The sequence below is a fragment of the Musa acuminata genome, chromosome BXJ3-8, assembly GCF_036884655.1.
Source record: "Musa acuminata AAA Group cultivar baxijiao chromosome BXJ3-8, Cavendish_Baxijiao_AAA, whole genome shotgun sequence".
Classification (NCBI taxonomy): Eukaryota; Viridiplantae; Streptophyta; class Magnoliopsida; order Zingiberales; family Musaceae; genus Musa; species Musa acuminata.
The window spans coordinates 32688879-32701611 of NC_088356.1; the positions used below are offsets into that span (position 1 = coordinate 32688879).

General features: G+C 37.2%; 1 protein-coding gene across 1 annotated transcript; it reads right to left on the bottom strand.

Annotated features, from left to right (window-relative positions):
• Nucleotides 1-482: 482 nt before the first annotated feature.
• Nucleotides 483-12502, bottom strand: LOC103994803 (zinc finger CCCH domain-containing protein 15). The gene is made up of 3 exons (XM_009415238.3): nt 11488-12502; nt 8755-8859; nt 483-898 (listed from the first exon to the last, which is right to left on the bottom strand). Exons 1-2 carry the CDS (start codon nt 12388-12390, stop codon nt 8758-8760), a joined length of 1005 nt encoding a protein of 334 aa, XP_009413513.1. The 5' UTR covers nt 12391-12502; the 3' UTR covers nt 483-898; nt 8755-8757.
• Between the last annotated feature and the right edge of the window lie 231 nt (nt 12503-12733).

Consider the following 12733-nt stretch of genomic DNA (forward strand, 5'->3'; position numbering starts at 1 on the left):
TCTTACGGTTGAACGTTTTGAAATTTGATGTTGCTTTGCGCGCGTGCGAGCGTGTGGGCGCATGTACACGTGTGCGCGTGCTTGTGCATGCACGAACGAGAGCATCACTCACAAATTTAAAAAGCTTTTCCAAATAAGGATAAATAATGATCTATTTGTGCATGCTTTGCTAGTTAGTATTTTCTTTTAAGAAATAAGAATGAATAATTTGCGCATGCTTTGCTTGCTAGTTAGTATTTTTTTTTAAGAAAAAAGAATTAGTTAGTATTTTTTTTAAGAAAAAAATTGAATAATTTGTGCATGCTTTACGAAATGAACTGCTCGCTTTAGTTAGCAGATCAGTAGCAACCGACGACTGCAACTCAATAAACAATTGATTTCGATTAATAAATAAACAATTCACAGCACATGCAACGATGCGCCATTCACAATCAAACCAAAGCATATTGGCCGATCCGATGCATTCTGTTTGACCACCGATGAGAGGCAAATAAATCACTCGTGTCATAACCGATCAACTCAGTAAATAAATTGCCCATCACCTTACCGATGAGAGGCACAGGAGCTCTAGTTGGTAGAGGGTTGAGAATCATGTCCGATGATATATCAACCTACTTGACAAGTAATTAAAATCAACTTACACCAGCTGTTTCAGCCCTAATGATCCACAAGTACACAAAGATTGCATGGCATCATGCAAAGTTACAGATGCACCACGGACAAGCGAGTCTTAATTGCAGCTCATGCTCCATCCTCCACTAATGCCAAATTACACTGTTCCTCGCTATCTACAGTTTCTTGGGGAAGCTTCCAGCTCCAAAATACCTTTAACTTCCGAAGCCCGAATTGAGTTGCATCTTCCAAAATCGGCTTCTTCATTGTGTCCTCGTATGAATTGCTGCACATCCCATTGTAGGTACCAGTCAGGTGAATCAACAAATTAATGCAGAAGATTGTCTTCAACAGAAAAGAGAACTTGAAAGCTGGAAAAGAAAATTAAGAAACTTTTGTATAAATAAGGATTTCACTCCAAGCATTTTCATCGGCGGCGTTCAGTTTTTTTTTTTCTCTTTCAGCAGTAACATGTTTAATGATCATCGATCAGTGGAAGCTCCAACTTGAACAAGGTAATGAAATGCTACAGATAGTAGACAAATTTAGAGAAAACTTCTGAATCTAAAATGCCAATGGCACCGAGTCAGAAGCTCTAAACACTGCCTTCTGAATCTAAAATCCTCCATTTGACAAAGTGGAGAAAACTTGGTAAGCTTTAGGAGTTTTAATAGTTGAATTACCCTAATTGTAGAGCATTAGAAATACCAAAAAAATACCCCGAGAGGTGCTCGCTAATATAAAAATTATAAAAAATTAATTGAGGATAAAGGCACCATTAGAAATATAAAAATTTTCAATTTACCAATCCAATACCAAACTTTTATACAAAAAATAGATCTTTGGCTGTGTTCATTCAGATTTCAGATATGTTTCATCAGCTGCAGCTTATACAAATCCAAAGAAGGAAAAAAAAACGATCAAAGAGTCATTAGTTACCACAACAATTCTGACAACAAAATATCCAAGTTATAGTTGCTGAAAGGAGAAGATGTAGGCAGAGAGGGAGAGCGTGATGGAGAGTGCTGTCAAGTGGAGTGGGGAGCATGGCAGAGGAGAGCGATGCAAAGGAGGTGGCCAAGTCACTGGTGATGGAGAAGGGGAAGCTGGAGAAGCAAATAAGGGGATTAGGGTAGAGAAACCGTTCTGCTTGGGTGCGCACACGGCAGGAGGCGAGATGGGGCACACTGTTATGCAGCCAAATCAAGGCCTAGTTTGGCTCGGCTCTAGGTCGGGAGATGGGGGATATTAACAAAACTCAATGTACTTGATTAGTTCCACTTGGATCTGGCTAATGTCCGAGTTAAGTTTGGCTCATCAATCCATCTTAAATCAGGCTCACTTTGTAGAAGACTAAGCTCTGGTCTGGCTTAGGTTCGAGTTGGGTTTGGCTCGTCAATCTATCTTAAATTGAATTGCAGGAGCCAAGCTCAGGTTTGAGTCGGGCTTGGCTCATCAAATCAGCTTGCACAACAGGTTGGCTTGTTGCACTTAGGATGAACTCCTCAGACACCCAACACCTAGCTTTTGCGCTCTCCTAGGTGGTGCCCAAGCAAAAGCACCTTGCTTGACATACTTTAAGGTGCTCGGTGCTCACCTCGCTTAGCCCAAGTGCCAACTAGGTGAGAAGAAAAGATGAAGTTGCTTAAATTAATATCACATTTGTTAATCACAGCCAGAAAGAGATCATCCAACTATATGAATCTTAATTTGTCTGAATAAGTGTTATACCAGTAGTTATTTTCCCATCCATGCTGGCACATGCTTCCTCCCTCAGAGATGTTTTGGTACAAGATTTTGTGAACAATACTTTTGAGGCCAAATAACAAGAGAGAAATGACATCTAGCATCAATGTTCTCATGCAGGAACATCAGGATGTAGTCGTCAGCCAGCACGATGTAGCTGGTCAAAGTGAAGAAATAACAAAGAATTACAATTCCTAGAACTCACCATCCAATATCTCCATAAGGCAGGTATTGGAGACTAAAAAATGGGTGCAAAGAATTTTGCTGAATGGGAAATCTGCTCGAAAGAGTAATGTAGTTATGGAAGAGGAAGACGGTAGGCACAAGGTGCCAAAACACCCAAGGTGTTAGCTGCTCACCCCAACGAAGCGAGACACTCACAAATATTAAAAGTTAAAAAGATATAATTATTGAGAAATACGATCACTAAAACAAAAATGATCCATCAAATTGTATTCATTTAAGATACCAAATTACATTGTCCAAATTTAATAACAAATATGACAACCAAAACAATATTAACATTAATGATGATCAAAATCCACTTCATCCTCCTCTTCAACTGATTTGTATCCCTGAACTTCATATTCATCTTCATTAAAATAAGTTTCCTCTTCGACATTTGCAGGCCGTGAAATTAAGGCTTTTGCATTGAAATTTGTTCTCGCGAGTTGTCTTATGTATGTTCTCATTTCTCCAACATTTAAAACTCTTGCTATATCTCCCCATGTCAAACTATCATAATCTAAAACAAAATCATTATTGGGATTTGCAAGTTACCATCACTCATTTCTTTCATTCGTTTATCAATATCATTAACGTAATGGGACCAATGCTATCTCACAAATAACAAGCCTAAGTGCTTGATTATACTTTATGTAAACAAGATTATGTAGTCGTTGATGCTCTAACTAATTTCTTTTCTTTCTATGAATCTGTTATGTCATACAAATTAAAAATATAATTAAATGCATCAATATCTAAAATATTCTTTATTCTTATATACTTACCTTCTCAAAGACACTTAAATTTCAGTCATAACCTATGACACTACAAGTCAAACTCAAAATTTTTATACCTAATTTCTAGAAGTTTGGTGCGGAATTCAGAATCTTTATACCTAATTAATACAAGTTTGGTGTGGAATTTCTAAATAAACTCTACCATTCAGCTGCAGATTTATACATAACTATTAACAATAATAGTTTAAAATTTTATATGATAAAACTTGTGCATCAAGCTCAATAGACTTATAAAAGAATTTTGGATTTAAATAATACCCACAACATGTAGTGAATGATGAAGACAACATTCTCATCTTTTATTTAGATGTACATATACTTTTTCCTCGCTCCTACTAGAAGATTTTTAGAGTGTTTCCTTGGCTCTATATATATATACATATATATAATATATACATATATATACATATATATATATATACATATATATACATATATATATATATACATATATATACATATATATATATATACATATATATATATATATATATCTATATATCCCATTGTCAGTTTTTTCTCATTATCTACAAGTCGAAAAACTCTAACAAGAGAGCCTATAATTTTTAATAAACCATATGATTCCAAAAGGATGGTACCAAGATGATATCACTTATTCCTTACTGTTTGCATCTTTTATCCATTTACTTGTCACCCACTTCTCGCCGAGGTAAACATATTTCTAAGGTTGTGCTTTTGTCTATGCACACTTTACAATGTCAAAAATGAAGTGGCAAATCGTATGACATCATATCTTACCAATTTTTTATTACTTATAAATTATCTCCATGTTTAGTGCTCTAGTGAGATCATATATAAACCCAGCAACAAAATCACCTTCCTCAAAGTCTTTTTAATGCCTATAATTTTTTCAATATCCTCTAACATTAAATAATTTAATGCATTGCACATGGAGTCCAACATAAATACGACCGTTATGCTTCCGTAATTTATGTAAAAAACAACAACAACGCTATGAGTCGCAGCTATGTGGGATCAATTACATAGATCTTTTGCTGCAACTAAGATCTGTAAAAAATCATATGTTTAGTTAAATTCAAAATACTTAAATCTTTATTTATAGTTTCTATTAAAATCTTTTTAGGTTTTCCTTTATCTCTCCTTATACCACTAATTTGATAAAACATAATTGCTTTAATTTAAATTGGAGAAATTAAAAAATTTAAAACATTTAAAGGAAAAATCTTACTAGCTAAGACATGATTGCTTCCATTATCTATAATTACATGTTCCATATTTTGCTCTCCAATTTCTTTTATAAACTTGTCAAGTAACTCAAATATATTTTTTTTTTAGATTTCATGAAGGAAGATAAATCTATCGATTTCACATACATGATTTTTAAAGAACTAATCATAAAATTGATTATGCTCCTTTCTCTCCAACTGGTTCATGTATCTAACATAATGGAGCAACCATGTTCTACTCATACATCCTTATGACTCTTCAACAAATCATTTATATAATCCAACTTTTTTTTCAATAACGAGACTCTCAACTTCTTTTTAGTGATGGAACTCTCAACTCATGATAGCTTGAAAGTTTAAATTTAAGATCATATCTTCCAATAGCTTCAATCATTTGTTTAAAACTGTCTAAACAACAAACATTGAAGGGATGGAAATCTAGTTGGCCTCTGAATGAAGCTATAGTGGTGCATAGGGCGAAGGTAGGCTAAAGTCGCCGACGTATGGAGGAAGAGAGCAGTCAATAGTGTACGATGAACAATGGCAGCATAGGGTTTCTCTTTCACACACACAAAGGTGTGGGTGAAGTGGGAGACCTTAGTTGGTGCAACTGAACCAAGTAATTCAAATTTATTAAACCCAGGTGAGCCAAACCCGAACCTAGGCTTTGATTGTTATTAACATATTTCTTGATCTTAGGATTTTTTACATATTGGACCAAAGGGAGAGACCATAAATGTCCACTAGTTACACAAGCCAATGGAGATCAAACAAACTTATTTTTCTTGTGTGTTTTTGACCCATTCTCTTGTTTATTAAGCTAAGTTAGAGTATACATATATATATATATATATATATATACATGTATATATATATATATATATATACATGTATATATATATATATATATATACATGTATATATATATATATATATATACATGTATATATATATATATATATATACATGTATATATATATATATATATACATGTATATATATATGTATGTATATACATATACATACATATACATACATATACATGTATATATATACATATATATATAGTCATAGTGCTCAAGCAAGCTTATTTGGCAAAAATGGCTCTACAGAATGACAACCTCTGTCAAGTATAAAATTCCCAAGGGCCACACACTGAATTCATAAGAATGATTGAACAAAAATGTTGGGAGGAAAAAAGAAACAATCGTCCATAACTTAAATCAAACTAAACTCTTAACTTTTTCCTACATAAACAAAGGTATGGATTTGAAGTCCATAACACAATGAACTAGCACCAAATTAGATGACAACCACATAAATTGTGCAGAACATGATGATAGGTACCCACAAATGCTAGGACCCAATATAAGATAAAAGATCATAAAACGAGTAACATCAGAAATGAGTTCAGCATATGCACTTTTGATAGTCAGGCATGCAAGGGACAAGAAATATTGATGCAGTTATTATCCATAAATAATGTAGGTTCATCCAACTCCAACCAAAAAACGAAAATCCATTATGCCTCTTAAAAAAGATGCAGTTTATATCAAGGATTGTCTTTCCAAGTACAGACCCGTTTCAACAATCTATCAGACCGGTACGTACTAGTCTATACCAATGTCTTAACACACGGTATGCCGATGTGTATTGGTGTCTTAACGAGGATGAAGAGAAAGGGGCGACGGAGGAACAGAAGAATAAGGAAGAAGAGGAAGCGATGGAGGAAGAAGGAAGAAAAAGAAGAGAACTTGGGAAGCAACAACAATGACAAAGCGATAGTGGCGAAGCGGAAGCAACAACAGCAACGGAAGCGGCAACGATAGTGGCGGCGAAGGCAACAACATCGTACACGAGAAGAGGGCTCGTGTTTGCAAGCCCTAATTTGTTTTTTATTTTTTAATGCTGAGTTGGGCAGGGGTCCACTACTTTTCTATTTTTTAATATTTTAAATGGACCACCCAAAACGGGGGTGGTTTGCATATCGGCCCATGATTGAACCGATTCATACCGCCCATACTATACCATTTTAGGTGGTACAGCAATCCATGGTTTATATACTGCTAACAATTTATTGCTACTTGATAAAAAAGGACCTAATACTTTTTTGAAAGCCTAACCAAACACAAGCACACGAGAAATATCAAAAGAAAGTTTTGCATCTCTTGGTAACAAGATTTGGTCTAATCTGGATTATTTTCAAACATTGGATGAATGTTAACATAAACATTTAGGTACTTGTTATATCAATAAAATACCCCAAAAACAAATATGCAATTGCAATCCAAGTCATGATTGATCTGGTCAATCCTATCTTTTAACAGAGTGTTAACACTAAAACAAGCATGATTTTTTTTACTTCTTTTAGACATAAAATGTATTAACCGATTATACAAAGTGGTCTCACTATTCATCAGAAAACTGTATCTCAAACATCTTTCACATCTAATCATCAATCAGAAATAATTGAATAACCAGTTTTTCCCACTCAGTTTTATACTCAAGTAATTTGAAGTTTATTTTTCTTTTCTTTGATAAATATCTCCTTAGTCTCATGATGAGAGGTTTTCTACACAGTCAAACCATGTAATTAATTTTATTATTACGACTTTTGGACTTTTCACACAAATAATAGGGATGATACTTTGTAAAAAAATCTAGAAATTTGTTGACATGCTATATCCTTGGGATCTGAAACCAAAAGAACTGTTATGTTTTTATATTCTTTCCTTTCCTTTCTCACATAATTTCTTCATCCTTCTTATAGTCGCCCTCAATTTAATCAATTTTCCTTAATTTCTCTTTTGTTGACAACTACATGAATTTTCCCAATGCTTCTATTCCATTTACAACATCATTTTTTAATACAATGATGCTTGAATCGATAAAAAAACATCTAAATATTTTTTTCATGAAATTTGCATTTTACATTATCATATAGGGAAAAAGTAATAGAAGAGAACAGTCATGAAGAGAGGAAGAATACTGGAGTATAAAGTAGAGATTGAACTGGAGGAAAGTGATCAGGCTTTTATAACATTTTGTGGCTACAAAGAAAGGGGAGAAAGGGAGAAAAAAGAAAGTCGAAAAGGGGGATAAGAGAAGGGAGGAAAGTAGTAGCAGAGAGAGGAGAGGAGATGGGTGAAAAGAGGACAAGATGAACGAATGTAGAGTGGATATTTGGGCCAACAACAGCTAACATGACACAACTCGAAAACAATAGCAACAAGGGCAAACAACCAGATATTTGGTGTGGGTGAAATGGTCACCTGACTGACTTTCCTGAGTTGACTCACAAGTTCACCCTAGCCCGCTGTGGCATCTGATTTATCAATTGGTTAGTAATTTGGTCACTATATCCCATTTAATCTATGTGATACTATGGACTGAATTGTGATTTTAACAGCTAAATTCTAATGATCTCTCTTGGCCAACTATGACAAAAAAGACAGAAAAATAGATTTGATGAATGTGCCACAGATGTCAATTTGCTTTACGCATTTATATACTTCATTAAGGATAGGATAGTGAGCATCTAAATTTAATCAAGGAAAATATGTGAACCTCTTCTTTTGCATGATCTCAGGAAGGCACTCTATTATTTACAAAGGATACAAATGGATAACTATCAAACAATTTCAATGGGAAACCATCAAACGAAAGGTATCACATAATTGTCTAAACAAACTTCAGACCTTCAGTAACCAGCTCCATCATCCAACATTGAAATCTCTAAGTAAACTATCTGGACAGTCAACAAATATGTTGAAATGTTGAACCCAACTCATTGAGACATTGCAGTGTATCGGATGAGAAATAATAAAAAATTTAACTTCAATTTAAAAAATAATTAGAAAAACTACCTATGGGTGAATACTCTTGCACACAAACATGAATGATTAGGACGAACTAAGATCAATTTGTCTATTCTTGGACATATATGTATACAAATTTGTCTCATGTCTTAGGGTTGACAGCAATTTACCTTCAAGTCATGTACTAATACATGTTTTTTCAAGACCATGTTCATAAAGTTAAAAAAGCATGTATTCTGGCTATTCCACTTCATTAGAGGATTAAACAGTACAATAAAAAATTGCATCAACCCATTGCATTTGGGAGCAAATCAAAAGAAAGGAAAACACATAAAATACCAAAAGTACCTTTTATTTCTCCTGGACCATCTTTTTCCGTATTTCACGAGCAGTATTAAAGATGCCGAGTGTTGGTTTATTGCAAACAAAACACTTCTTGTTCTTTGCATGATGCTGTCAACATGAAAAGCACAGAAAACCTTACTAGATTGTAAATATGGCCAAAAGCTTAAGGTTTAAGCAATTATATGAAGAGATTGAAAAGAATCACTCACGAATCTTACCCAATTAATAACAGTAAAATATGGAAGGCATAAACACCAAGTGTCAGCTACCATGATTAGTCATCAAAATCCCCAAAAAAATACATTCAAAACATATTAAATCAGCAAAGATGATAATACATCATGTTATTATGCTTATACAGCCAAGGCCTGATCCACCAATATCCCAAGGAAATGAAAAGAAGTAAAATAATCCAGAAATGCAGAATTTTGTTATAGTAGAAATATTCCACCTCACCCATAGCTTTAGCTTGACGCAGAACAAAAATTTCAAATAATTCGAAGAGTGTACTTAAATATTTCCTTTGGGAGAGCATGAAAATTTTTGAAGTCTTGCTTCAGTTATATACAATTAGCAAAATATAAGAGTTCAATTAACTCCTCAGGCACAGATTTCATCCCAAAGTATGTGCTTCTTCCAAATCCTTCACAATTCAAATGAAATAGCTCTGCCTGACATTTTAAGAGGTGTCAACTCTAACAAGTAAAATCTACAAAGTGAAAAAATCAAATCTTATCCACCCTAACATTCTTATGTCACCTTGTTTGAATTGTTTGAACTAATACAATGGATGATATCAAATCTTAAGAGTCCTTGAATTTTGAAGTACGAATTCTACATTACACCACTCTAATGATTCGAGACTACAAATACTATGAGCAACTTGTGCATTATCTTTCAGTATCAAAGTACTTACTTTGAGATAAATAACCTTCACATCCTATTACTTGAATTTGTTGCAAAAAGATCTAGCAAAACAGTCTTTCTTGAACTAAGAGTTTTATCAAATGGCAACAGAACTACATACTAATTAATACACAATGTTGTCAAAAGAACTAAGAGCTACAAGGCACCATGGCCCCATACTACCTGAGGAGCTAGGTGCTTGCCCAAACAACACAAGGTGCTCACATCAAAAAATTTTATTAAAAAATATAATTAAGAATATAAATTGTCATTAAAATAAAAAATTTCAAATAAAACATGAGTTTTATGTCATACTCCAAAATAAGAACTTGGTGTTGTCTTGCCCAGAATATTCCACCTTTAGTGGTTTTGTCAAAGGAACATGCAAATGGTAGCAATAGATCTTATGAATCATTTAACTAAATGAACTTCCATCATAAATCTTTTTCAATGGTATTTGATAGGGAATAATCTGGCCCCACCCAATATTGACAGCTGGCATCCACCAAGGAGCCAATGTGGAACAGCCCAATGCATGATAGCATAGCCGATGTGGAGGAAGGCATACAACCGACCCCGCGGCATCCGGAGCCGTACGGGTCGGCGTCGCATGGCAGGGAACCATACAAGCCGACCCGTGCCATCTGGACTGCATGAGTCGGTGCTGCATTGCCACGCCGAACGAAGGGTCGATGGCCATTAACGGCCAGCGTACGACCAACTCGCCTCCACAAGTATAAATACCGACCCCACAATTTGGAAATGAAAAGAACCTTGGACACCACAAAATCCACTTACTGATTAAAACATCGGAGGGGTTGAGTCGAGAATCCCCCTCCCAACGTTGACCTGTTGTGCAGGATCACGACGCGAATGAAGCCGATTAAGCAGACCTCAGGTCAGCTACGATGGGGTAGCGGAAGCCTAGGCCACAACCTGCCGATCCGATCTCACTCCGGCGTCCTCTCCACATGGATGACCTTACACTCTCAGCATAGGACCCAGCCACACCGACTCCCAAGCCACGGCATATAGTTCCACAATAGTTTTAAAAATATTTCCTCTAATGCATCTACAGTTACTGATGTACTTGAGATGTAATATGAACTGTCATGTTAAATTGATTAATTAAGCTGTGAAGAGGAGGCAGAAGGAAGAAGAAGAAGACAGAGGGAAGCGCAACGGGAGAGAAGATGGAAAGGGAAGCAATGGGAGGGAAGAGGGAGGCAAAAAAAAAATCTTAGTTGCAAAGAACGGAGAGAGAAGGGGAAAAAGAAGAGGGAGAAGAGGACAGAGGAAGCAACAATAGTCAGTATTGGCTGCAGAGCAAGAGAGAAGAGACTCAGTTTGAACCAATTTGAGGGGTTTGGGTTGCCAGGGTCAGTCCAGGCGAGTGCTGTGAGGCCTAGCGCCTGAACTGAGATGCTGCCCAAGGCCCATCAAAGCTCTTGAGTATCACCTTGCATCACTCAAGCGCCTCCTGTCATTACCGCCAACATATTCACTAGTTCTTCTAAATATAAAAGAAAGGGTCCTATCTGATTGCCATCTTCACACTACGTAACCCAAATAACAGCCAAATTTTGCAGGGTTGTCTTTTGGAAAGAGAGAAAATATAGCTTAAAACTACTAAGAGCATGAGAACCAGCACAACATCAAGATAAGTATAAAAGAATGTTGGAGAATGTATTTTTGGCGATATCACCAATTACAATGCAATGAATAAATTAACTTGGAGTAATTCAAATAAGAGCAAAGCAAGCTTGACGGATTCATGGACCACCAAAAAGCAAAATAAACAAAATAAACGGCAAAAAAGATATTTCATACCTTTAGGGCACAATGCTCACAAAAATAGTGCTTGCACTTGGTTACCACTGGATCCTCAAACGGTTGTCTGCATATATAGCACGCAAAGGGCAAAGAATCATCATCGTCATCATCATCCTCTTGATCACCATCATCCCCGTCTCCTCCACCACCCCCAGCCGCGAGTCCCCTCTTCCTCGCCTTCTCAGCCTCCTCCCACTCCTTCTCCAGCTGCCACCCCGGCTTGTAATCCCCCCTATCGTGCATAAATTTGCAGGAATCTCCGTACCCGCAGTACCCCGTCTCCTTATAGTCCTTACAGATGTCCGGCTGGTAATCGAACCTCGCCGACAGCCGGATGTGCGCAGAAGCCCGTAGCGGGCCGTGGGCGCCACCGGCCTTCTCGCCTGCCACCGTCTGCTCCCGCCGGAACCCGGCCTTGTAGTCGGTATACCCGTGGATCCCCTTGTATAATTTGTCGTCACCGCCGCCAGCTTTGGACTTCCCCTTGAGGACCTCCCCTGCCTGCTTCAGGACCCGCTCGCGGATGGCCCGGGCGTCCTTGGAGAATTCGGTCTCCGTCTCGAGGACCGCCGTGGCGCGACTGTCGTGCTGGACCTGGATCTCCTTCGAAGACTCGAACTGGAAGAGGGCGCCGGAGCCGCGCTCCCCCGCGTCCTCGTCGGGGTCTCCGGCACCGCCGCTGTCCGCGGAGGGCTTGGAGGAGGGTTTGGAAGATGAAGAGGAGAACATGAGCTTGTTGTCGGCGATCGATTTCCTGGATTTAACGATGGCGGGGCCGGTGGATGGAGCATCATCGGCGGCGCCGTCTTCGTCATCGGAACCGGTGGTTTTGCGCTTGCGAATGTTCTTGTTCTTGGTGGGCTTGCGGAAGAAGTTGCAGACCTCGCCAGGCTCCGCCATTCCTGGTAGTGTCTTGGTCGCTAGATTCAGATGGAAGAGAAGACGAAGAAGGCGAGGGTGGTTTCGAGGGTTTTCGTGAACACACAGGAAGCACAATTGGGGAGGGATCCCTTTCCGGTTCCTTACCCGATTTAAGAAAAGAGCAGGGACCCACTTATGACCAGGGCAAAGAGGCCCACGCGTGATGAATGTTTGTAATTTTTTTTCTTTACAATAATTTTCAAAATTTTGACAAAGGTAAAGAATTCATTCTTATTTCAAAATATCATAATTATGATAAATCTTCAATTCAAATCAAAAAGTAATTTAATCATCATATCTAATACATCACATACATCATCAT